This window comes from Parasteatoda tepidariorum, chromosome 2 (assembly GCF_982258835.1).
Source record: "Parasteatoda tepidariorum strain Cologne lab strain chromosome 2, Ptep-v5.0, whole genome shotgun sequence".
Classification (NCBI taxonomy): Eukaryota; Metazoa; Arthropoda; class Arachnida; order Araneae; family Theridiidae; genus Parasteatoda; species Parasteatoda tepidariorum.
The window spans coordinates 124,273,575-124,301,177 of NC_141756.1; the positions used below are offsets into that span (position 1 = coordinate 124,273,575).

Below are 27,603 nucleotides of genomic sequence, written 5' to 3' on the forward strand. Positions count from 1 at the left end.
AACTGGTTTTGTTGCGATAATTAACATAAATATTTTATTTTTTAGAACCTGTTACTGAAGCTCTTTGTTTAATTGTGTTTAAAATTTCTGTCAGAGAGAGAAGATGCATCAGAAGAGGGCACAAGAAGTATATTACTCTCTATTTTCTGATGTGCATTTTTTATCCGGTTATAAACTCATGTTTTAAAGTTAATATTTTTAACCGCTTCCCTGATTTTCCCGAGTAAACTCAGGCATAGCAGAATTCGTCAATACGTTTTATTTTATCACATTTTTATTTAGCCGGAAGTAAAACAAGAAATAATTATAATCTGCTGTGATTGGAAGTTTGCCAATTTCTGTTTGGGTGTTTTGCTATGTGCGGGACTGCAGACGTGTTTTGCACTATTGTATATTTGATGGTGGATGAATTTACATAGAAAAAAAAAGGAGTTAAAAAATGGCATTCGCGAGTGAAAGTAATGCAGATGATTTTTCAGATAATGAAGATGTGAACATATACAAAGACTAATATTTAATTTTTTTCATTTGCCCGAGATAATTTGGGATTGTAAACTGTTGTTGTTGTTAATTTACGTCGCACTAGAGCTGCACAATGGGCTATTGGCGACGGTCTGGGAAATATCCCGGTGGATGATCCGAAGACATGCCATCACAATTTTGATATACTGCGGAGGGGATGGCACCCCCGCTTCGGTTGCCCGACGACCTGCGCGTGAAGTCGAGCACTTTACGGTAGCACAGTTTAACGAGGACCAATACCACACACCCTCAGTCCCTATGCAGACTGATCCAAGTGGTCACCCACCCGCACACTGACCGTAGTCAGTGATGCTTGACTTCGGTGATCTGCTGGGAACCGTGTCTTAACGATCAGTCCACTGCGGGCACTGCAACTGATGGTAAACTAAATATTTTTTATGCATGCAAAAATTTAAATTTCAACTTAGAACTTGTGTATTATGTTTTATTTTAGTTCCTTGTATTTATTAATAAAATAAAAAAATATGTTGATTTTTTGAAGAAAAAAAATTTTCTTCAAAAAATTTATCTCAAAAAATATCCATTTCCTCTCTCAGTTGCTTCTCAGTCTCGATCGCGCGCAATGTATACACTTGACTACTAAAGGCAACACAGGAGCGACTTATCAGTTCTCAAAAGTACGGTGATCTTAATGCAGCTCTCCCGTCTTCTCACAGATCAGCAATGAGTAGTATCCGTTCATTGAATTCTATCTCAGATAAAATTCTGGTGGGAGAGTACTGTAGTGTATCTACTGCTACAAAAAATACAATTCCAATTCACTAGTATGCGAGACATGTTAACTCTATTGTATGTTGGAGTACCTTTTCATAGATGAAGGTCGACTTTGTCGATTACTCACTAAGGCGGAAGTTGATTGTTTATATTTTAGAGGGCTTTTTGATTTAATAATTATAATGCATTTAAACATGCCTTCAAAACAAAATGCAGGAGGTGACTTCTGCCAGTTAGGGGGTTGTGGATCACTGCTCTAGATAACTGAAGTTTCTTTAGTTAGACAGACAATAATAATTTAAGTAGAATGTAAATAAGCTTGTGACAAATTCAGTAAAAAAATTTAGGTCTTGTGGGTTTTGACCTTTTTCCCTATACCCTATATTTTAGGTTCAGAATTTGGTTGAAAATAGAGATGAGAAGAGATTTGAAAATAGTTTTAAGGCTTGCAGCTCTGCTGTTCTCTCTTCACAAATAAAAAAAATTATTCCATCTAAAGTATATGAAAATCGTAAAAGCTCTATTGCAGCTGGCTTGGAAAAAGTTAATGTAGCTCTTGAACAAAAAAATTCAAAGATTATTGAATATTTGTCTAAGGAAAAGTCTATTCTTGAACCAGAAGTAAGTTGAAGCAATTTTTACTTTAGTTTCTTCAGTCAAATGCCTTATTAGCATGGTTTGAATGGCTCCTTTTGTCGTCTGAATTTTTTTCAGAATTTGGAAAAAATTTCTATTTAATCCAAAAGTAATTCTTTTAAAACTGTTTTTGAAACTTTATTTTTCATATTGTCATTCATGTTAAATTTTCCTTACAGGTTTTCAGGTCTTAATATGTTACATTAAATGGGTTACAAATATTGAACCAAAAAATATTATAATTAAAGGGAGAATTTTAGATATGCTTTTTAAATAGTTCTGAACGGTCGAGTTAAGCACAAAACTGTTTATGGCTCCTAAATAAACATAACTTTTTAATTCATTATTTATTATTAACTCCATAATATAGAAAATGACCCTTAATAGTTTAGTAACAAAACTCGTTGAAAATGTGTCAGTTTTTGTAATTTATTATGTGAATAAAAAAAATTTCACTCAGTAATAAAACATGCATGATAATTATTATTAATCAAATAATTATAAAGGAACAAATTTTATCATTTTAATGTTTGTAAAAAAGTGACAATAAGTTATGATTGTGTTTGCATCTTCTTAAACCAGGAATGGCCAACTGTGAGTGCTTGAGGTGCAAATTTTGTTGTAAATAAACCTATAAATTTGGTTATGCTACTTCACCTTTACTTAACCACATTGCATGAAATGTAAAAATATATTTGTGTGCAATAAATGTAAATGTGTAAAAATTAGTGAAAATATTTTTTGCCAAAATAATTTGCCTCATCATGCGTGCAGCTTCTATTAGTAGTTTTTAAAACTTTCAATTTCATGTCCAATCAGTATCTGGATTAAATTACAACAAAAGACGTATTAAAATGAAGAAACAAATGAATACATACACAGTTACACTCATGTTTTTATAATTTAAACAGCAATTTTTCAAATGATGCATGATGAAGAAATTGAGAAAAATGTAAAGTGCTTGGTAGATAAATATGAAATTTGTAATTTTTTTTTAACCAATGAAAGTTGAAGAATATTTGTTTCTCAGAAAGTTCATGAACAAAAATTAAAAACAGCCATACAAATCATTGAAAACAGTTATTTCATGATACCTTCCATATTGTTTCTTATTTAATCATATATTTTTTTTCTCCATATGTTCTCTATCTGCATCCACTATTCTTAATTGTATTGTGCATTCATTTTTTAGGCATATAATGTTCTTGTACCGGAAACTGTTGAAGAAGCTGTTGATCCAAACATAATTAAGATACTTCCTGTGCCTTTACCAGAGAAAAAAATATTTAAGTATTGCTTTTTTTCTTTCAAAATCTTTTGATTATTTATATACAGTCAAACGCTATAGTGAGCCTTCAAGGGACCCGTTCACTATAACAGGGACTTCACTATATCTGTTTCGCAAACAATTTTAACTAATAGTTCCTAACTCCCCCCCCTCACATTATTTAAATCAATGACCAATAAAATGAAATACATAAGGTACATAATACGTAGTAACAGAAAATGTATTAAACTTTTTTTTCTTCTTCGTCTTGCTTACAAAAAAAATTAGTAATCTTTAGCCAGAGCTCATTCTAGGCAGGGTAAACAGGGTGCAGCACCCTGTTGCCCTTTTAGTAAAAAGAATCCACCCTGTTGCCCCTGAAGTAAATTAGTGCCCTGATGTAATAGACTCCATACCCTTTTTGCCCTTTCTTTCCTCAACCCTTCTTTATTTTCCCCTCTAACTCTACAATTGATTTCTTAAACTTTTGTTATTTTCAACTCTTTTTATTTGGTTTGTTGTTGCTGTCAATACATAGATTTATTTGGGAAAGGAAAAATAGCAATCACATCCCCTTGTTGCACTTGTCTTTGAAAGTAGCAGTTACTTCCACTATCATTAAATCATAATTATTATTAATCATTTTAATTATTAAATCATAACTACAGACACTTGAAAACATACATTTATTATTTTATTAATATATGCATGCATTTTAAATAAATTACTAAGCTAATTAGCTCATTAACTCAATATATATGTTAATTTATTAATAAAAATTAGTAATTAATATGATTGCTTTGCTACTTTTAGTAAAGTAAAAAAAAAAATTTCTTTTACTAATTTACAATGCTTTTTAATAGAGTGTGTAAAGCCCATAGAAAGAAATTTTTGCCTTTTTAGAATAATAATGCCCCTTTTTTTCTGCCTAGAATGAGCTTTGCTTTAGCTTATGAGCAATCCTCCACATCAGATATGGAAACGTTTCCTGACTCCTATAATTTTTCCTGAATCTATATTATTCCACTTTTTAAACCTGTCTACCAAGGCATTCGAGTGCACGAAAGTAGTCGCACCAAATAGCTCAGAAAATTCATCGGCTTTGACTTGAAGCATTTGTCCAGATACTAGAAGAATGTGGCTTTTTTGAACGCCAACCAATTGAATAATGCTGTTCAATAATGAAGCAAACAAGAAAAAATGCTTATTGCTACATTCCATGCTATAGATGGCTTTAAAAATAGGTATATCTATTTAGTTATGAAGTAGAAATTTCTAAATTATTACTTAAAAAATGAAGAAAATAACTCAGTCGAAGACAGAAAAAAGTGCATAATATTCAACTTCCTCTCTTTTTTTTTTTTTTTGTTCACTATATCCACAAAAAATAACACTATATGTGTGCAGCAAGGCACGGGAGCAAACATTTCGTTCACTATATCTGGGAATTCACTATAAACCGTATTCACTGTATTGACAGTATTAGCAATAACTGCAACAACAAAAAATAATGGTTTCATTTTATTAATTTTGACATCTCTGTTTCAGTGGTGCAAACTATTATGATTTATCTGTAAATATTAGATTTTTATAGTCAGGATTATTCTTGTTGTGTTTTAAAAATTTCTGTAATAGTTTGTTTAAAATAATTGTTTCCCTCTTAACTAAGAGCTATAAAATTTTGTTGTTTGCAATTAACCTACAATACTTTGTCTACTCTTTAAGCAATTCTAAAACAATAAATAAAAAACAAAAATGATTTGACAAAAACAAGAAATAAAAAATAAAGCAAAGAAATCTCATCATTCCAAGATGCTCTTCTAAAACTTAATCTTCTAATATAGAAAATGAGAACATAGTTTCCAAGTAATCAATTTAATTTTATTACAATTGAAGTATAAAAATTCTGTGTTGTATAAATTTCCATTTAGTACCGTTACCTAAGTGTTGCTCTTTTTTTTTATTTAATAATAAATTTATACATAATTTTATTAATATACATGTATAGAATTAATGTATATATATCTTAAATTGCCTTACGAGAATTTTGTAAACGCTAACTATATATATTTTTGTGTTATTGTACTTCTGATTATTGTTTGCTAGTTTTGAATTGTGGCACATTAGTTGTTTAAAAAAAGGTTACATACTGCAATGGTCCAAACCAGAAGACAAATGATTTCAAACCAGAGTTGGCAAGGTTTAGGACAGAATGGATTAATCCACGGTTTGAACCATCCTGTCCAAAACTGTTTAAAACCTTTTTACTCAAATTATATCACAATTTTAAAAAAAAAAAATACTGTAAAAAATAAAAAGGTTAATTTTTGAACAAGTAGCAAAATGAAGACAAGTTTTTAATTTTTTTTATTGTAAAATATTATTTTTAATATTGCATTATTTATCAATATACAAAAACATAATTTATCAGTATTAAAAGCATATTTATTCATATTTAAGGGATAAGATATTTACTTTTGTTGTTTAATGAATTATGGAGCTTCAAAAGTTATGAATCTTTTCCTATTATATTAATTTCCTTTAATAAGTTAAAGCAAAGTGTATAAAAAGTATCAAATATTTATTAATGTATGTAATTATTATGTGTACATTGGTTACACATATAGAATTTTTACTGTTGGACACTTTCAAGCAGTTTAGGACTGTTTTAGTCAGTTTAGGACAGTAAAACCCAAATATCCTGTCTAAAACCAGTTTAGGGTGTCCAAAACCCCTACCCTGTTTCAAACCTAGTAGCCACCCAAAAAGTGTGGCTTTTCTTCAAGCAACCAGCTATGTTTTTCTGGGTTTTTAGGCAATTCTTTGGAACTAAATTAAGTTGGCAAATATATCATAGCTGCCAAATGCTCGGAATTTTTCAGATTTGTTCCTAATTTTTAAATCAAATCTGATATTTTTATGAAAATCCAAATTTTCGTAAAATAGCTGTAGTTTTGCTTTTAAACTAATCCCTTGTGTTCTGATCGCCGCAAGCGCGTTTCTGTGATTATTTTGCAGAAGTAATTTTTAGTAGCTTTTTATTGGAAAATACTATTTCAATAGCTGTTGCTGATCATTTCACTAGATTGAATCTTAAACAACTAATATAATTTTTTTAAAAATGTATTATAGTATTGAAACACTTGCATCAGAAATATTTGTTTATGATGTAGATTATTATTTACCTGTGTTTTGTAATTTGGAGAAGAATAATTATATATTAATAGGTAATGGTTGTTTTTAAACTATTATACTGGTATTCCTAATTATAAAATAATAATATTATAAATTTCCCACAAAAGATAGTTTTGTTTTACTAATTTACATAAGGTATTTAAATACATGTCTGTTAATGTTATTATTTAATAGTTAAATTTTTGTAATTTCTCGTAACTAGTGCAAATAATTTTGTCGCATATAGTGTTCCGAATTTTTCATTCCTAAGGTTGGCAGCTATGCTAATTATGACATTTCATTTTTTAGCAAACAATAAGAAATGCATTAAAACTAGTTCTAGCAATATACCTATTCATTATTTTTCAGCTATACTATAACAAAAGGACATAATATTTTATTCTTCTTCTTTAGAGACACATTAACTCTTCCTCCCTCAAAAGTTCCATGGAAGGAAAGGGTATGGATTAAAATAATGTTTTCTTCATTTTTTCTTATAAGCATGAGCAAAATAATATTTATTTTTTATACTTATGCTCATTGAAATTTTATCTGGACTGTATTGTACTGAATTTTTTGTAAATTCTATATAGTTTTTTTTTCTATGACGTTGTTATGTGTCTTTAGTATAACTAGAAGTGATCTGAGATTTGCATATGGATCTCATGTTAAATAATGTCGTTAATGGTGATGTGTCATGAAAAATCATGGAAAGTCATAAATTTCAGTATTGAACAAAATTTGTCATGATTTTTACTATTTTTTAAAAAAAAATCATGGAAAGTCATGGATTTAGGTCTCCGCAAAATCTAATTTTTAAAATGGAATCCCCCCCCCCCATTTTATCCTGTTCCAAATATCTGAATTCCTAACAAAATCACCACTCAGTCATATTTTATTAGAATATAAAATGATTTTATCATGTTCTGTAAAAATTATGGTGTTCTTTCAAGAAATGAAAGAAAAAACATCATTTCTGGAGCAAATTATCTTTTAAACTTCTATGATTTAAAAATTTTTTATTATTATTTTTTTAAAAATTTTATCAATTTAAAATTCTAGTTGAAGCAAACCAGTAATTGGCGAGTTTTTTTTATTCCGAAATGAGAACAGAAAAATCAGGAGTATTTCTTTCCTTTCTGATGAACAAGAAAAGTATCTTTAGAATATAATTCTGCAGAAAATTTTTTTTTGCTTTCGTATTTTTTTCAGCAATTTTATTGTTTTAACTCTTTCTTTACTCTGTTTTAATTTAAAATCTATAAATATGAAGTTGCAGAGTATAACAGTTTTGGTCATGCCTATAATTTCAATTAATGTTACTATAATGCTTTTTTAAATTTATTGTTGCGTTTTTGTTGGAAAAAATAGTAATTTCGTTAAGTCATGAAAAATTCTTGGAATTAGGTCATGGAAAATCATGAAAAGTCATGAATTTGAAAATCTAAAATGTAGCAGATGCCCTGTATATACTGTAATGCTGTTTTATTTCCTTCTTAAAAAATCTGTAATAAAATACTTTCAAAATGAATTAACTAAACATTTCTTTACTTCTTACCTACTCACAGTCTAAATCAGTGGTTCCTGAACTTTTTTGTCTCGTAGACCCCTTGCCATGTTTTTCGGTCTTGGGTAGACCCCTTGCTTACCTGATATTGGTTTTTTGTAAATTCATCAATTCAAATCTATTTTTGACAGCAGCTATAGTTGTACTCACTTTGAAAGTTTTAAATTTCTAACTGTAATGAAGTGTAGTGTGAAAAACTTAAGAAAAAAACACATATTAACTTTAAACATTTATTAATTAAATTCAAATTAAAATGAACCAAATTAAAATTTAGTACCTGTTATATAAAATAACTAAGCAATAAATATATGTTTTTAGTGGGAGGGATGAACCTGATGCTTTAATAAATTATCAACATTTGGCATCAATTTAGTTAGGTTTAATCTCAAATCTCCTCGGTTAATGATGTCCAGTCTGTTTCTTTCTTCTTTTTTTTAGGAGATTGGCAACTGTGCTGAAACCCCTTTTCCGCTAGGTATGAAGATGGAAAAGCAATTAAAAACTTTTTCGCGATATTCCATAATTTTTACTTCTAAGCTACTTTTATAAATTATTAGAATGTAGATAGATATATATCATTATATTATAAGGTAGTACAATGTAAGTAAATATGTATTATCAGTGTATGTTGATTATTCTATGCTACTTCATAGCTACTTTTATAAATTTTGTAGATAGATATATGACGCCCGGTGGCTGAGCGGTAGCGCTTCGCGCTGTCGTGCCACAGGTCCTTGGTTCGATCCTTGGGCCGGGCAAGGCCGACTCAGCCTTTCATCCCTTCAGTGGGTCGATAAAATGAGTACCAAGCATGCTTGGGAACTAACACTGGGGGTTCCGCGTTCGGCTGACCACCTGACCGGAACATATGCTCCTGCACCCCAGAGCCCAAGGTCAAGAAAACTGAGATGGGCACAGTCGGCCTTGGCCCTCTTAATGGGCTGTCGCGCCACTGAGTTAGTTAGTTAGATAGATATATGTCTTTATATTATTAGGTAGTATAGTGTAAGTAAATCGGTACTATCAGTGTGTGTTGATTATTCCATTCATGAAATGCCAAAATTAAAGTCACGACCTGCTTATATGAGATCCACTATCGTTGACCCCCATTTTCATTTCATGGACCCCCAATTAATTTTTTTTTTCGCTTGACATGGATCCCTTCCAAGTTGTCGTCAACCCCTAGGGGTAGATATAGACAACTTTAGGAATCACTGTCTAAATTATCAGTTAGTAAAGTGCGTTAAAAATTCCTAACCCCTTATTTTATATAAATTGCCACAAAGCATCTGTTTGGAGCAGGAAATGGCCCCTATTCAAATAACCATTTATTTCATTCTTTTCTTCTTAACAGAAATTTCATTTCAGCTGTGAAACGTAAAAATTTTTTTCCCCTCTCTCTCCCCTTTATGCAACTAAGACAATCAGTGTTAATTGTTTAAACCCGGAAATTTAACTTAGTTTCACACATATAAAACAGTTTTGTTCTATTATATTTTATATTATAAGTGATTACCTGACATGCAATTAAATGGGGATTTTTGCCTGTTGTAGGCCTTTGTGCAACCAAGAAGATTAACAATGTATATGTATTGCCTTCATTAGAATGAAATTGTACTTTTTTTTCCGATCAAAATCTTGTTAAATGACCATTCTTTTTTTGTTCAACCTAATATTCTTTCTCTCCAATAGTTCATGCAAGGTATCAAATACAACTACAGTGACATTTCTTACCATTTTAAAGTGTGGAATGATTCTTTAAAAGAGATAGAAGGTGATTTAAATTCAATTGTTCCATTATGAAACTGCTTAAATGCTTTTATTGAAATATACTCTGGTGTTAATTAGCGAATTTACATTTTCCAATGCTTTTTGCAAGCAATAAATTTTTGCACTTCTGATATTACCTTTTAAAAACCATGTGTTTTCCAGTTTTTAAAAGTACAAATAAAAAATAAAGTGTATAATATTTTTTATGTATATTTTTGTATCTTTAAAAGTAACTCATGTTTAATATACTTTTCAACGCAAAATGGCCTTTTTTTGTTTTTGCATATTTAAAAAATAAGTGGTTTTTAGTCATAATATTTCAAGATTTTTTTTATAGCACAATAGCAAAGTTCCCAAAATATTTAAAAAAAATTTATTTAGTCTTTTTTTTTCCAAAAAATTTCATAAAATATCTGTGACATGGCTTGGCATCAACGATTTATTTTTTATTTTGGTTCACATCAAATTAAATGTTTCATAGACATGACAGAAAACATGTTTGAACCAAATTTTATTTACTAAACTAAGAATTTACCTTATTTTTTTAAACGCAAAGTATAATCATTACAGAGCAAAGTCTGTGACTTAGGAGACGGGTAAATTACAGTTGAAACTCTTCATATTCAAATGTATACGCAATAAAAGGATCTTTACAAATTGAAATCCCTGCATTGTAAATTTATTACCCCTATTATAAATACAGTAGAGAACCGATTATCCGGAACGATCGGGACCATCGCTATTCCGGATAACCGATTTTTCCGGTTTTCTGATTCTTTACAAAAAAACTTTTTTTTTATTGTTTATTAAACCTAACTTAAAAAAATATATTTAGAAATAGTTTTAAAAAGAAGAAAAAACGATAAAGTCTGAAAAATAAAATTATTACTGAATAATAAGTGGACTGGATACACTTGAATAAAAAAATCATCTGCTCAACATCAACTTCGGAATTAATTTAAAAACACTACTTAAGTAAGAATTAGGAGGATTGAACTGTCTCTCTCTCCCTTTTTTTTTAAAATTATTTCTATTCTTTTTATAAATAATCATTATTTTTGTCTTCTGTTTTTTATTGTAAAAATAAAGAAGGCGTGATTTAGAAAAAGAATCCGCAAATAGTAAGCCACACTACAAAACAAGCTTATTAAAAACTGTATAAAATAAGCATTTAGAAAATTAAAACATCTTTCTAAAGGTTCAATAAACAAAATTTAAAAATCTGTGTTACTTATTTGACAAATCTAAAGCAATGAAATTATGTGCAAATGATTGGGAATGTCATTTATTTATAAATAGATCTTTTTTTTCTTCTTTTTAATCAAATCCTTTAATATGGCTAGGACTGAGCTAGAAATCGATGCATGGCAAAATATGCTATGCATAGTTTCTTTATGCGCTATTTTTGTCTTTGGGAGTTTACTTTTCTTGAAAATAATTTTCAGCTGGACATGCGTAATTTTGTCAACGTTCTGCACTTTATTTCATCGGGATGTAACGTTTCTTGTAAATTATTTTCAGTGAGACTTTTGCTACTTGGCGATAATTTATTTCATTGTGCAGTATTTCGTCGCTTTTTTTTTGTTTTTTGTCTGTCGGGATTTAACGATTCTTGTCAATTATTTTTAGTAGACCTATTGTTACTTGGCGATCGTTGTGCAATCTCTGTTATCTTAAATTTTCATTCTGAACTCAATCTATTAATGAAAAGAAACTATGAATAATTGTTTTTCCTTTTAAGAGATACAATTTAATAGGGGTACTTTGTATTTAACTTTGCTAAAAAAAGTTAATTTTTAAAAAAATTTATTTAATGCACGTAAATATACTAATTTGATAGAATTTGATTATTTTTAAACAAATAAATCTTCAGTCTTTTTTAATTATAAAAAAATTTGGCTATTAGTTAAAACAAATATTTTTTTAATTGAATAAAAAGTTAAGCAATGTTTTGACGCTTTTTAATAATTTTTTTTTTCATTTTTTAATGCAGGTATGTAAAATATTTTGTTAGTTTTATTATTATTTTTAAACCAATAAATCTTAAGTCCGTTTCAATTTTGAAAGAAAAAATTAAAATAAAGCTTGGGTTTATTTTTGCTTAAGGCATTTTATTTTGTAATAAATTTATTCCTTTTATTTATTTTTGATTAATTTAAAGATTTTTGATCGATAATTTTTGAACATATAGTAAATCGCGATACATCGCAATGTCTAACAGACGATGTATCAAGATATAAAATTTCTTACATTGCCCAGTCTTAAACGTGGCATTACAGGTGATTTTTTTTTTGGGGGGGGGCGAGGGTATTCCAGGTAGCCAGCTCTCTTCATGTTAGCATTGATCAACACTAATAAGCGTCGTGTGCGTCTCGCGATTTCTGAGAATACCAATAATTCTCTCTATTTCACTCATAAAAAAAAATTCCGTCATCAGAATGATACATTTTTTGTTTCTTAACTTGTTTTCGATGTCAGAATTTTATTTTAATTTTAGACTTTTTTAAGGGAAGATTATTAATGATTTTTTTTTTATCTGAAATATTGTGTTAGGGAGTACTTTAAGAGATTTCTAGGAATCAAAGATGACAAATAAAATAATTTGTTTTAACTCTCCTGCATGAAGCAAGGAACAGATGCCAGGACTCCTATTGTGAGAAGCCCCTAGTTATGACTCTGCTTGCTTAAGGCTGAGCTGATAAGAAAACAGGTGTTTAATGAGTCACCCTTTCTCACTTGAGCTGTGATTGAAAAGAAGCAACTAAGTAGGGAGTGAGGAAGGGAATGATTGATGATATTTAGTACAATACTCTTCCTTCTCCTGACAATGTAGAGGGAACTAATGATTATTTCAAAAGTGGGTGGTAAAGTAAACATCCTTAAAAAAAAAAAAGTTTTTTTTTTTTTTTTTAGAAATTAGAAAGGGGGGTAAAATATATGGAATTTCGTTCCGGTTTTCTGGTTTCCGGATAAGAGGTTCTGTACTGTATATAGAACCTATTGCGACCGCGTAAAGGAAAGAAAAAAAGCTGTTGACTTGTTATTTTTTTGTAACAAAAATAGTAATTAAAAAAAAATTCTAATTGATTTATACAAATGGATGATGTAACATTACTAATCTATTTGGATTCATTAACCAAGGAGCTGAAACAAAACATAATACACAAGTTTTAAGTTGAAATTTAATTTTCTTTCATGTGTAAGAAACATTTAGTTTACTATCCCGAGTTATCTCGGGCGAATGAAAAAAGTTAAGTCTTTGTGTGATAGTTCTTAATACAAGAGACAACACAAAGTGATACTTTTCAAACGTCAGTGAATGCACCATTTTTTTTGTTGCTCTTATTGCTATGTAAATTCAGCAACCATCGTATATACAATCGCACAAAACAGTCCAACAGCATAACTCCCAAATAAAACTTGGCTAACTTCCAATCACAACAGATTATTATTTTTTTTTTTTTTGCTTCTGACCAATTAAAATGTGATAAAACAAAATGTACTGACAATTTCTGCTACATCCGAGTTTTCTCAGGGGTGATAAATATTTGTAATATATACGTACCCGTGTTTACTCGGGATAATCAGGGAAACGGTTAATAAATTCTTTAAAAAAAAAACTACTTCTACTTAAAAACAAACTTCTTTAAAAAAATATTTTTTACATTACCTGAAATAAAAGGTTCATATGACAATTTATTTACATGAAATTAATTTAAGCACACTTTTCTTATTCATGGCACACCTTACATACTAAATTATGATTTAAAACCATAAATTTTTTTAGTTATTTTTCTTTTATGTTTGATTATAAATACAGTCTGCATGTGCGTCTAATGAGCTGGGTTAGGTGAGATTGTTGCACTCTCATGTGCAACTTTACTGCATTTTGCGAGATAATCTCAATTTCAGGCTTCATTTTCCACCCTCTGAAATTGAACAGAAAAATCTCCCCATCTTTATGTTGTGGCTCATATAATCATGTAAAGTCTTAAAATATTATTTTGCTATTTGTTATTTTATATGGTGCTTAAAAAGTACTTAAAAGGTGTTTATTTTTTGTTGAAAGGTTTAGCAATACGCCCTGTGGGGGGAGGGATATTGTCGAGAGTAAACTTCAACTTTCTTTCTTTCAGATTTTTAGGTCAAAAGGGACAGGGAAGGGACAAATATTTTCTTTTCTTCTGTGTGTCTGAAAAAAATCTGTGGTTTTCTCATAAGCTGCTGTCAATCAAACATAAAGTAGCGGCATCAGAGCCTGACTAAAACAAGGACATACAGGTCTGTTGCCCCAGGGGCCCCACATCAGAGGGAGGCCTCAAGTCGAATAGAAAGTTAATTTTACATTTCCTTCCTTAATAAGTTCAGTCGCTGCACACTCCCCTGCCAGTATCAGGGTACTGATGCGTAACGACCAGGGAAGGTAACTCTACGACCTGATCTAGTCCGTTGTTCAGTCGTCTTTGATATGTCCGGAGAATCTTTTGGTAAATTCGATTCTTTTGAGGAAAAAGTTTGGATCTTGTTTGGTTCGGATTGAAATAGTTCAAATGCTGGTTGGAGACGGTCAATAGAAATAGTCCGTTCTTTCTCACCTATGATGATAGTGAAATGTTTTTCACTTTACCGGATGACTTTAAATGGTCCGTCATACGGAGGTTGTAGAGGTTTTCGAACTGAGTCCCTACGGACGAATAAGTGAGAACAAGTATTAAGTTTAGGATGTATGAAAATTCTATGATTATCATGGTGTGACGTCGGTCGAGGTCGTAAGTCTTGGAATAAGCGTCTTAATTTACAGGCAAATTCTTGTGGAGGATCATCATTTGGAGTTGGAATGAAAAAATCACCTGGTCAGCGTAAAGTTTCACCATATACTAGTTCAGCTGGGGTTGCATCGATGCTCTCTTTAACTGCGGAACGCAAGCCGAGGAGAACCACTGGTAAAACATCTGTCCAGTCTGTTGTCGCATGGCACTTCAAAGCGACTTTGGGTGGCCGATGAAAATTTTCTGTCAGGCCATTGCTTGAGGGTGAAAACTTGTTGTTCGGCAACATTCAATTCCAAGCAATTTCATCAGGCTGTGGAACAATGAGGATTCAAAATTTGTTCCTCTATCAGTCGTGATGTAGGTTGGTATGCTAAAACGAGCAATCCAGCCTGTGAAAAATGCTGATGCTATAGTAGTTGCTGACATGTCTGTTACAGGGATAAGACAATATTGAAATCCTTTAGATTGCGGAAGCGGTCCAATGAGATCCAAGTGTACATGATCGAATCTTTTTAAAGGAATGGGTATTGACTCAACCTGACTTTGAGTATGTTAGTTGATTTTAGATCGCTGGCAGGCAAGACATTCTTGAATGATTTGAGATTTTGTGTCACAAAAAAGTTTCTTGGAGGAGCCAGGAATTACAACTTCTTGTAATTTTAGTGAACTTCTTGTAATTTTAGTACTCAAAAGTAATTTCAGTTCAGGATCATCACGTTGCGAATCTGCTATTTTGTCATAGTCCACTGCAGTTGGAGTACGAATTGTTTCAACTCAAGATAACATATCAGCAGATATATTATCTGCGCCTTTAATAAAACGGATGTCGATGCTGAACTGACTGATGAAATCAAGGTGACGGTGTTGACATGGCGAATATTTGTCCCATTTCTGTCGGAAGGCATAGTTAAGGGTTTATGATCAGTGTATATAGTGAATAAACGTGCTTCAAGCATATGGCTATTGCGGTTTTAGGAATGTCATCCTCATTAACTGGGATATGATAGTATGCTCGGACGATATCTAATTTTGAAAATATTGATTCTCTGTAGAGAGCATGTGCAAAATGATGCAAATAGGGAATGCCATATCTATCCGGGACGGTTTTTGAATTTAGGAGTCGATAATCTCCAACTGGTCTTATATTCGAATTTTTAATAACAACATGTAATGGAGAACACCAGGGACTTTTTGAAGGACGACATATACCTTTTTCACACATTGTTGAAAATTCGCGCTTAACTGCTTTGAAAACTTTCGAATTTAAGCGACGTGGCTTGCAATGTACAGGTGAACCTGTTGTTTAAATGTGATGAACGGTAGAATGTTTAATAGATTTTCTTTCTTGCTAGTAATATTCGAGAATTCTTGTAATAAATTTTGAAAAGACATATTATTAGATATAGTTTTAACTGAGCACTGAGAAGAATTAGCGAAATAGCTGCTCGACTTTAAAGAAGTGTTTGAATCAATGAGACGTTTATTCTTCAGATCAACAAGATTTGCATAATGCGTTAAAAGATCAGCGCCAATTATTGGCAAGGTGACATCCGCGAGAATAAAATCTCAACCAAATGAACGACGGAGATTAAATGTTTTGTTCCGTAAGTTTTAATGGGTGAATTATTCGCAGCATATAGCATTATGCTGCTAGGCGTATATTTATATTTACTGCTAGAAATGGGCAGAACGCAACATGAGCTTCCCGAATATATAAGAAAATTTAAGTTTATATTTTCATCATAAATGAATAATCTGTTGCCTAATTTATTAGCCACTGAATCTACAGGCAAAACAGATGACGTGGCACTTATTCGTATACCTGAATTATAAGAACAAGGTTGTTTACATTTTACTGCTTCTTTTCCAAACCGAAAATGATAAAAACAAAATAAACGTTCTTCTGATTTACTTCTTGTCCTTGAGATTGAACGGCCACGAGAATTTGATTGGCGCCAGTATTGCTGCATAGAGATTTTTGTTACTTGTAAGCTGAGCTCTGATGTTTGATTTTGAAGAGCAACAAATTAATTATTTTTTAGATCAGTTTTATTTTGTTTAATGGAATTTATTTGCTGGATGGGGAAAGTTTCAAGTATTTTATCAGCTAGTAAAGCCAATTTAATCAATGTTTGATCTGTTATAATTGATAACATAGGTTGTACATTGGGGGGGGGGGGATGGTAAACGTTGTAGCCATATTGTTTTAAGAAAATCCTCAGTTACTGAATCGGTAGCAACTTCTTGCATCTGTCGTAGGAGAAGAGAGGGTTTTCGGTCACCTAATTGAAGTTCTGAAAGTAGTTTTCGAATGCATTTATTTTCAGAATCCAAAAATTTGGTGATGAGACGTTCTTTTAAAGTATATTTATTAGTCGCAGGGTGTAAAAATAACAAATCTGATACATGAGATAGCGTTTCTGCATCGATATGTGCAATAAGACTTGCATATTTAGCTTCATCCCATGTTATGTTAGTTAATGTAAATGCACTTTCAACTTGTAAAAACCAAAGTTTAATATTTGTACGCCAAAAGGGGGTTAATTTAAGTGCAACCTTATCTGCGTGAGTATTTTCAGCGTTATTTGCCTGCATATTAGAAGTAATAATGTATATATGTAATGAAATTAAATTAATATACAGTATGCAGAAATTAAGAAACAAAAATTGAAAAGCCACAGTACCGTTTTTCTGAAACTTTCGATATCCAAACCGAAACAAGTTATTCCATTTGAAACATAATCTCCTTAATATTTGAATGTCCAACTGTGACCACTGTGGTGGTTGGTTGTGTCCAGGAGATGACTAGATTGAGTTTACATTTAATTAGTATTTATTTTGCATTTTAATTCAATAATTTTACGTCAAGTATAAGAAGGGAAAATATAAAACGAGCAGCGCGTCATTCTACAAATAGCGGTTAGGATTCTTCTAGTGAATGACAGAGACAGTTATTGATTGCCATTATGATTAAGTTAAGTTCAGTCGCCGCACATTTAATGACTAACATTTTTTACTCCTTACAATAACGTAATGTTGTAAAAAATAAAAGTGAAATAATAAATAAGTATGCCTCTTTTCTTAACCCAGATCTTGTTAAATATTGAGTCAGGAATAAAGATTTAAAAATTATACTATATAGTCTGAAAGTAAAATGACGGATTTAAGCCCCGGGAATCGTCAAGGGAAAAGGCAATTTTTCCTCAAAACCAGGAGTCGTCATTGTCAGAGAATTCGACACTCTAACAAATTGCAGGATTTCATTTTTCCATTTTCAATATAGTAATATGAGCTTGCACAAAAGATTTAAAAAAAGTCAGATTTTTCCCCCCCAATCCAACCCTCATAGTGCCCTGGAGTGCTGTCAGTTGAATGTCCGAATTAAGGAATTTGAAACTTCTGCTTTAAGAGCATTGACGGATTTTTTTAAAATAAACTTTGGTTACTCAATTTTAGTTATCCTTGATTTATTATTCCAAATTATTGTTTTATAATTTCAGATAATACATTATTATTATGACTAGTTATTACAAATAAAATGCTTTTTTTTATGGTCTGTTATATTTATCTATTTGACATCTATTAACGAAACAATATTTTTTAATTGAATGAATTCTGATTCTTCAGAAGTGTGGTATCATTTGCAAATTTGGCTTGATGTGGAATCACATCTGCTTTCATTAAAATTTGTCTGCCTTTATATAAAAATGAAAGGAGAAGATTTTTATTAATCTAAGCATACAATTATTTATTACTAACGGCAAACAATTATTTTATGAAGCTTTCTCTTTTTAAAAGTGATACATTTCTGATTCCACTGTGTTTGGAGTTTTTTCTTTTTCTTTTAACAATAAATTTCTTACTGAATAAATAAGTTCTTTTTATTATCTAATTTTAAGATTTAAGTTCTTTTTTTCATTCTATTGATCTTATAATATCCTGCCTTGTCCAGGGCTTTAATAATTATGTTGGTGCCTTTTTATTTTTAACTATTGTTTCCAGTTGGTAATTTTCAAGTGTTGTTTTTATTTAATATGATAAGTGATTTTTTCTTGTATTTTATCGTTTTCTTTTTTCCTTTTTATTAGGTATGAAATCATTGGTTCTGTTTTTTATTGGTTAATTTGGTGATTTTAATTAATCTTCGGAAAAAAAAATATGTCAATTTTGTAATTTTTAAACTTGTTTTTCTTGTCTAAGTTTAAAAATGTTTTTTTTTTTAATGTTATTCTTCTACCTTTTTTTTAAAAAAAATTTAAGAGAGCTTTTTCTTTTCTCTTTATAAACTGTGTTAGTTCATTGTAATGTGAGTTTGATGAAACATCGATAAACGACACTTTTTAGCTAATTTAAAAAAGCGAGAAATATAGACAACCAAAATAGCGGTGCTGGCCCCGAATAATTGGCTCTCTACTGTAATATTACATTTAAAAAAAAACTTTATTAGGTACTCTTTTCATTGTTTGAAAACATAGATATTCTCATATTACATGCATACCATTTTTCTACAAATGAACTGAGTTCTTCCTTCTTTGCCTGGCTTATGAAACATAATTAACAATTCTAGAATTTCAAAATTTGCTATGTTAAACTGGGGGACCATCCACAAATTGTACAAAACTGATAAAAAGAATCTTATCTTATTCTATTCAGTTTTTTATTTCAGAATTTTTAGGATTCTTGAATGGTATAACGAAGGAAAAAAACTCATTAATTGAATTTTGAAATTTCATAGAGCTGTATAAAAGTTCAAATTCTTATTTATTACTTTTAGAAAAGGGAATTAAATCTTGTATGATGAAGAGTGGTTGTTCTTTTTAAAATGGCCAACTTAGGGGTGGTTTATAATTTCTTATCCACCAACATTTGAGGCCTTTGCAAAATAATTTTTTCAGTGAAGGTTAGCTGAAATCAATTTTTAAAACATATTGAATTTTTTTAAAACCATTTTTTAGAAAACTGATTATGCCATTTTATATATTTGTTTCAACTATTTATTTATAAATGTAGACATAATTATTTTAATTCTGATTTAATTAAATATCACTATATTAAATTTGCTGCCTCTAGAAAAATTATTTTCTAAAATTTTGGAAATTCTGTAGTAGTTGGAAAGTATATAATTCTTTTTTAAAATTTTTTTTTATTTAGTTTCAAATATAACAGTTAATAAGTTTTGATTAAAATAAATATCAAATAAAATATTAAATCTTAAAATCAGCTTTTAGTAAGAACTAATTCCAATTGAGAGTAAAATGAATAACGACATTTTCAAAAAAAGCGTCATATATCTTAAATAAAATATAATTGTAAAATAATTAGTTAAATTTATGTGATTTTCAAGAAAATCATTTTATCTGAAGGGGCACTACTAATAAAAAAGTTATATTTTATTGGTAATGATAATCCTTTTCATAGAATTTTCTTGAATAAATTCTTTAAATATCCTTATTCTTTCTTTCTAACAACTTCTAGAGTCTCCATTTCTGATAATGAAAATTCATAGCAATCTCTCAAAACAAAAATATTATAGAGAATTTTTAAAAAAAATTAAACTATTTTCAGTTTTAGGCTTGAAGGGAAGAAATTGATTTGTATTTAATGGTCGTTCATTAATATTTTTGATTGGTAATAACAGTCTGTTGTACATTAAAAATTCTTTGGTGTATTAAAAATAATTTTCTTCATTAAAAAAAGTATTTTTTTTTGCTTTGTATGATGCAATATATCACAAGAGCTGAATATTACCTGATACTTGCAATCGTAAAATGTTTCACAGCTGTTCGTTCTAAAAATTTCTAATATTAGGTGAAATTGTCATTATAAGCAACATTGTTAAAATAGCAGTTTTATTTTGAGAAACCATTTTCAATTAAAAACATATCTGGATTAGATTGTTTTTATCTGCTAATTGTAGGGTGAATTATATTGTTCTGACTTTGTAAAAGGCATTAATGTCTACAACAGGAATGTTGGAACTTGCTAAAAGAGAATGAAATGGTGATCAATGAATGTTAATAATAAGTTGTGAGAGCACTCTTTTGAAGTGCCTGTTCTACAAATAACAGAACTTTTTTTTTTATGAGATAACTTGGCTGGTGGTCACCTACACAAGTGCTTCCTAAATTGGGGTTAAAATGGTAAGAAGGGAGAAAGCTTTTTTTGTGTTGATACAGGAAAAAATGTCTTCCATTTGAAGCAGAAGGCTAGTAATTTTTTATAAGCATATAATATCTTTAACGTTAGCATTGTCTTGGAAATTTGCCATAATGACAGACTTCTCGTTATTAGCCATACTCATTATCACTGTGGCAGAATTTTTTGGGTTTTCTGCAACAAACCTAATGTATTTCTTCAAGATACTTTTACAGGGTGCGTAGCGTTTTTAAAAAGTGCTTAAAGGTGCTTATTTTTGATTTTTGAAAGACCTTAAAGGTGCTTTTTTGGGTGTCTTTAAAAAGTGCTTAATTTTCCCTTTTCAAAATGAGATTTTCACTTTGAATTATCTAAAAAGACATAGCTAACATTGTTCTATTCAATAATTCGACCCCAATCTGTTTCAACGTATTGTCAGTCCGTAGCATATGAAAACAACATTCGTTTTACATGATTCAAAATTTCATGATTTTTGACAATTGTCAGAAACAATGCAAAAAGGTTTTTTTTTTTTTGACATGACGGTTAAAACAAGATAAAACCGTTGATTGTCAAAAACTTTCCAACCCTGCATAATTATGATACTTTCAAAGTGCTTAAAAATATTTTTGAGTGCTTGAAAAGTGCTTAAAAGGTGCTTTTTTTGTTGAATAATTTGGCTATACACCCAGTTTTAATAATAACGAATATATATGTTATTAATTAAATTTTCGGTAACAGAAAGGTTGTATTCGCAAAGAAAATCCTATTTGGGTATAATAAAATTGTATGTATTAATTTTAAAATGAATATATAATATTTTTTTTAATTCTAATATCTCGGGCAATATTGTAACATTTTGTAACAGGAAAACACACAAATTATTTATTTCTTTGCATTTTGTAAATCATCATCACATAAAAAAATAATTACAAATCGTAAAATCCATGAAAGAAACGAAAACCAAAATTAAAAAATCACGAACATTTCTTCCCCTCTGGAAGGGAAAGAAAAATCTTTCAAAAATTTCTACAGAAAGGAAATTTTTTGCTTCAATATTCTTTATTTTTCATTTTTCGCAAATAAGAATCGAAAAATTACAAGCATTTCTTTCCCCTCTGATGCTTGAAAAAGACATTTTACTCAAAAAATAAAATTATTTTATTTAGGTTATTTTGGTGCTGGAACTGTATCATATTTTGTGTTTCTGAGGTGGCTTCTCTTAATGAATTGTTTTATGCTAGTTTTGATCATTTTCTTTATCGTTTTGCCTTGCACTCTACTCACGCCGTTTGTATATTCACTTCCTCCAAATTTTACTCTTCCTATTAATGACACAAAGCCTTTGTATGAAGTATGTTTACTTTCTTTTTTACTTCTAATAATCGATTATTTGTCCTTTTTGCACTTATTATTTACTTTTGAATGCCTTATCTTTTTCATTTGACACTAATCTTTGACAATTATATTTGAAATATTTTAATAAAATACAGTCACCGAGCTACTTAAATTAGTATTCTTTTTTGGTAATAATAATTGAAAAGTAAGTGCTAAAAATTGTTATTGTACAAGTGGTGTGATTTAGGAAACTGGAAGCCTAATTTGTTCCAACCTCAAAAATACTAAAATTAAATGAATGACCGACAATAGCAATTGTTTAATAAGAAATGTCATGGTGTGTAGCGTTTTTAAGGTGCTTATTTTTGAATTTTGTTCTTTAAAAACCCTTGAAAGTACTTTTTTTTTATTGGAAATTTTTTAAAAAGAGCATAATTTTCTCTTTTTGATAATGAGATTTCTTACTTTACAACGTTGATTTTCACCATGTATTATGCAAAAGCGTAATTTTCACGTTGTTCTATTAAATGTCTTCACAATTCATTCAAACACTTTACTTTTAGGCATGCCGTCGGTCCATAGCATATGAAAGATATTTTTTTAACTGCGGTTTAGAAGTCTTGAAAAACAATCTAGTCAGTTGTTAATATGTTCCTCCTAAATCATTGCAGTACAATTTAAGACTGCACGTGAGATGCGATTTAGACAGCTGTAATGTTTTAAGTAAAGTTTTATTCAAAGACTCTAATATGTTTTTGCTTTTAATTACAGTGTAAAGTCGCGTATTCGGAATCGGTGGGACTTCCAGAAGTCCGTATAATAGATTTTTCCGTATAATTGACCCCCAAGGTAAACAAAGCTTAAAATGATCTAATAAACAATCTGAATCTAAGAAGCAAAACATAAATAAACATTATTTTTAAGGGGAATATTGTTTTAGTATTAGAATATCTAATCAATCAAACATAAAATATGTTTTAGAAAAAAAAATATTATTGCTAAAAATATAGAAAACGAAAAAATTTCACAGTTATGAAAATATTAATCTGCCATTTTGAACTAGAACGATTCAAGCAGGAACGGGAAATTCATTTCATTCTGGAACAAAGCTTAAAATGATCTAAATCTAAGAAGCAAAAATAAATAAACATTATTTTTAAGGGGAATAATGTTCTAGTATTAGATTATCCGTTCAATCAAATATGAAATATTAGGAAAAAAAATTATTGCTTAAAATATAGATAACGAAAAAAAAAATTGACAGTTATGAAAATAATAATCCGCCATATTTAACTAGTAGAATGATTCAAGCAAGAAAGGGGAATTCCCGTCATTCATTAAGGTGGGTAGGTGGAGGAGAAAAATTCATTTTCTCCTTATTTGTGAAAGAAAATAAGTGTAGAGAGGAGATCATTCAAGTTGAGGAAGGGGAAGTGACAAATTATTGTTTTCTTTCCAATCATTGGCTATCAATCAAGCATAAAAGCGGGGCACGCTGATGGAGTTCTCTTTATTTTTTCTTGTATGACTGAACGAATCTGCTGACGAAAGAATGTTACCCCCTTTTTCCCCCCGCCTCCTAAATATTACATGGTCAGGGGAGGAATGAAAATTTCTCAAGGACATGTATCCTTTTAGACCTATTCAAATGTTCCATTTTGACTCCCCCTCCACGTTAATGCTTGCAGCGTTTACCCTTTTCTTTCAATAAAAAGGTTCCAGGAAATGCCTCTTTTACTAGCCAGCTGCATAGGAAAAGAGAGGGGAGGGGACGCAGTTGCGGTCTTTTGAAAACAAATCTCCCTCTTTTCCTGCATTACAGAGTAGGAGTGTCGCTAACGGTCACTCAATGATCTTGGTAGATCTTCTCTTCTTCCCCTTTGTGATTTATGGGTTCAATGCATAAACCAGGGGTTCAGTGCAAGCTAAAAGAGAAAACGTGTCAAAAGAAACTTTTTTTTTAAAGAAAGGGGAAGATGAAGAGATGTTTGTTCATTTTGATTGTTAAAAAGTGTCCGGGAAATCGATCCTTCCGGAAAAGGAACGTCCGGATATGAGACGTTATACTGTATTTAACATAAGTTATATTTTTTAAAAGATCAGGGTTGCCACAGGCAACTAAAATGCAACTATTTTTGACATGCAGCAACTGTGGCAACTTTTTTTTGCCTGAAAAGGCTAAAAAAGCAACTATTTTCAGAAAAAGGAGACTATTGGGAAACTTTTCTGTACTTTCAGCGATGTTTTTTTTTTTTTTTTTTTTTTAAGTCATAAATTGGATGGAAAATCTGCGCCCTGCAAGACAAATTCTGAATACACTGAACTTTTTTTTTCTTAAAAAATTTTGAATTGCAAATTTGAAGTCTTGACTTTTTAATTTGTTCAATCTGCCCAGATTCCATTGTAAGTCTATTTCATTTCTTGATCGTCTTTTCAATGGTTGCTACAAAATTCCGCATGATTTTTTTGAAATTAAAAAAGAAAAATAATTAATACGATATTACGAGGCGTGAATTTCGAATTTGAGTAATCACCTTTCACGATATACATATATATATTTCCTGGATCAGTTATTGAGAAAAGGGAAAATAGTGCTAGAACATTAAAGTTTATATAAAAATTATCATATTTTCCACCAGCTTGACTAAATGGATCATGGCATATGACAATTAAATCATTAACAAAATTTTAGTCATATTTTTGATGAATTTTTTTTCTTATTTAGACAACTATTTTCCTAGTTTTCGGCTACTATTTTCATGCTTTAGGCTACTGAAAGCAACTATTTTGATCATTTTTGTCTGTGGCAGCCCTGAAAGATGTATTAAGAAATATTATTTGGTAATGTTTGGTCTGTTCATTATGTTTCTGGACAACAAGGCTTATTACTTTAAATTTATTGTTCTTAAAAAGTAACGTCTCATAGAAATCTTACTGTTAAAATAAACCATTTCATGTCCAAATAATTAGTACCTATTTGACCAATTAATATTTCAATTTCCTAAAATTTCTATTTTCAGTTTTATTATAGGGTGCATCTCACAACTATGTTAGGTTAAATGCTTCCCTTCTTTTCTAATCAGTGTTTTATATTTTTAAGAAATTAATCATTAAAAATTTACTTTTATTGTGAAACTTTATAGGTATTTGAAAAAAAGCAAACTTTTTCCTTAGCTCTTGTCACAAATCATTCTAAAATGAGTGAAAAAGATATTGTAAAATATTGTCACAGGAAGTACTTTAAAGAGATTAAGGAAGCAAAGACCAAAAGTTTCTTTGATAACTTACAGAATCTACTTCAAGGAACGGTAAATTCTTTCTTACATATAATGTGAAAGTGATTCCACTAATTAAAGCAGTGGTGTGCCAAAGGCGATGTACATTTTGACAAAATTTCTTCTTTTTTTATATATATATATATAAATTTTATTATGACAATAAAAATTTATCTCTAACAAATTATAAATGCGATTTTAAAACATTAAAGAAAAGAATAGAAATAATTTCATATTTTTACGACCCAACTAGAAAATATCATTTTCTGATTCTCTGTAATATGTAAACAATGATTCACCAATGAATCAAATTAGTTGTTTCTAAAGCCACTAACTTAATCGATAGAAAGCGTTCGATTCATGTTTAATTTTTTGAGGCGCATCATTGGGAAAAATAAAATTTTTAAAAAAGTCAAAGTTAGCAAATTTTATATTTTAATAAACATTTACATTATTAAGTTAAACACTTAACCGCTTATGATGTATCATATTGAAAGGTCAAGATAGGTACAGTACTTTGACCTTTCTTGGAATGTAACGCCAATAAGTTTTTCTTTTTCTTTATGAAGTTTTAACAGCTGTTATTATTACTTTTTCTAGAATTTTAACCATTTTCTTATGTTTGAATGTTTCAGACTAACCTTGTTAGCTGCTTACTAATTAAAAGAAAGATAATAATAAAGAACTTATAGGATTATTTTAACATACCCTAACCAGTCAAATGACCGTTTTGAACTATTGTATCGAAAATGAACTTATCTTATTGTTTTTTGCACATTTGACTGCATGACTTTTCTAACCACTATATGCAGTTGATATTTTATTATTACATTTTTTTAGTATTTTGTTTCGAATAATACTACTCGTATACCTATTTCTACCACAACTGGTCATTTGACCGGGAGAACAATTTATTGCTTTATAAGGTTATTGGATCAGAAATGCCAATGTAATGCATGTTCAGCGTATTGCATTCAATGAGTTGCACATTTCTGCAAAGACTTGCATAGTTAGTTCAATCAGAATAACTGTGAATTTAAATTTCAAGAAAGTACCCAAAATTTGAGATTGGCATTTTTGTGTCAGAAACAGTGACACAAACTAAATGTTTTGGTGAGTAGCTTTTATTTTATTTTGATAGCTTTCCTTCATTTCTAACTAACTGTTAGTTTTTAAAATGTCAAAACAATCATGACAGCACTAATTCTTAGACAAAATAATATTAATTATAAGAATTATAATTCTTATATATTCTTATAATTATAAGAATTATAGAAATAATAATAATTAGAAGAAATATGTTTACGGAAAATGTACAATGGAAGCATCCTGTATATATAAGAAAGTGCGTTGAGCAATGAATTAAATATTTTTATTCTTTGTGTTTGTAATGCATAAAAATTGGCAATATATAATTTTGTTTAATTATAATAAAGTTTTTTTAGTTTATTTCCTTCCTAACATTCATATTTCATGCATTCAATCAAGAAACATTAAGTGCGGTCATTTGACCGGCTATGGTGGAAATAGGTATATAATAAGTGTTGATTTGTTTTTAGTGTTAAAGAATAAGTCTTATGGGTGTTTTAATACTTGTAGGGATGGATGGAGCCAACAATTATGTTTTTAGGCAATTATCCCATAGCTTCTGTTTCTGGAGGATTCGTTTATAATGTCCCTTTAGCATTTGTATTTGTATACATTGCGATCTATTTATTCTGCTTCATTATACTGATGGCATAGTAAGTTTATTTTTGTTTTAACCATTCATTCACTAGTACAAAATATGCTTTAGTTTATGCATTGCAATGTTTTGTTCTTTTAATTTTACCAATAGCGTATGTGTAGCTTCAGATGTATTATTAATGTTTTTTTCTGTATTAATTGATTTCTCTATTCTGTACGATTAAAATAAGTATTGAGAATGTTTAAATATAAAGTTAGTTTACTTCAGTGATTATTTGTTATTTTTTATATTGTTTTTTATCATGTTTGTAAATTTCCAGTCTTGCTTTGGAGATTAAATAAGAGAGGTTGGAAAAAAAATCTAGCTGTTTTTATAGTAAATTAAGGTAAAGGAAACTTGTGAAATTTATATATTTTTAGTAGGATTCTGTTTTTAAATTTCTATGACTGATGTTTGTTAATTTTTTGGTAAAGATATCGAGTCAAACTGTATTCAGGGGTGCCACAATAGCAACTGTTACAATTGTAAATGTTACTAAGTTTTTTTTTTAAGTCTTAATTGGTCCTCCTAGGTCCTCTTTTTGCTACAAATGGTCCTCTTTTCCCTTTTTTCTTGTCTAAAATATGTTGGGAGCCCTGCACTTGTTATCACTGTAAACACTGATTGAACTCTCTCTCAAATTTTGACAATAACATACGCTTTTGTGGGCAGCAGTTAAAACTGCA

The 27,603-nt window shown here is 29.9% G+C and overlaps 1 protein-coding gene across 8 annotated transcripts in view; it reads left to right on the plus strand.

Annotated features, from left to right (window-relative positions):
* The window catches only part of LOC107440360 (transmembrane channel-like protein 7), a 60,939-nt gene that overhangs the window by 2,817 nt on the left and 30,519 nt on the right, over nt 1-27,603 (plus strand). For 7 of the 8 annotated variants that reach the window (XR_011636272.2, XM_043053776.3, XM_087158271.1 and 4 more), the window contains exons 2-9: nt 46-127; nt 1,648-1,878; nt 3,086-3,183; nt 6,749-6,794; nt 9,594-9,675; nt 21,748-21,932; nt 25,060-25,224; nt 26,791-26,933. Coding sequence is in view for 7 of the 8 variants with exons in the window: in XM_043053776.3 (XP_042909710.2) it covers nt 104-127; nt 1,648-1,878; nt 3,086-3,183; nt 6,749-6,794; nt 9,594-9,675; nt 21,748-21,932; nt 25,060-25,224; nt 26,791-26,933 (974 nt within the window). In the remaining variant the exon portion in view is untranslated. The remainder of the gene's footprint in view (nt 1-45; nt 128-1,647; nt 1,879-3,085; nt 3,184-6,748; nt 6,795-9,593; nt 9,676-21,747; nt 21,933-25,059; nt 25,225-26,790; nt 26,934-27,603) is intronic. The other variant, XM_043053789.3, reaches the window with a different exon arrangement.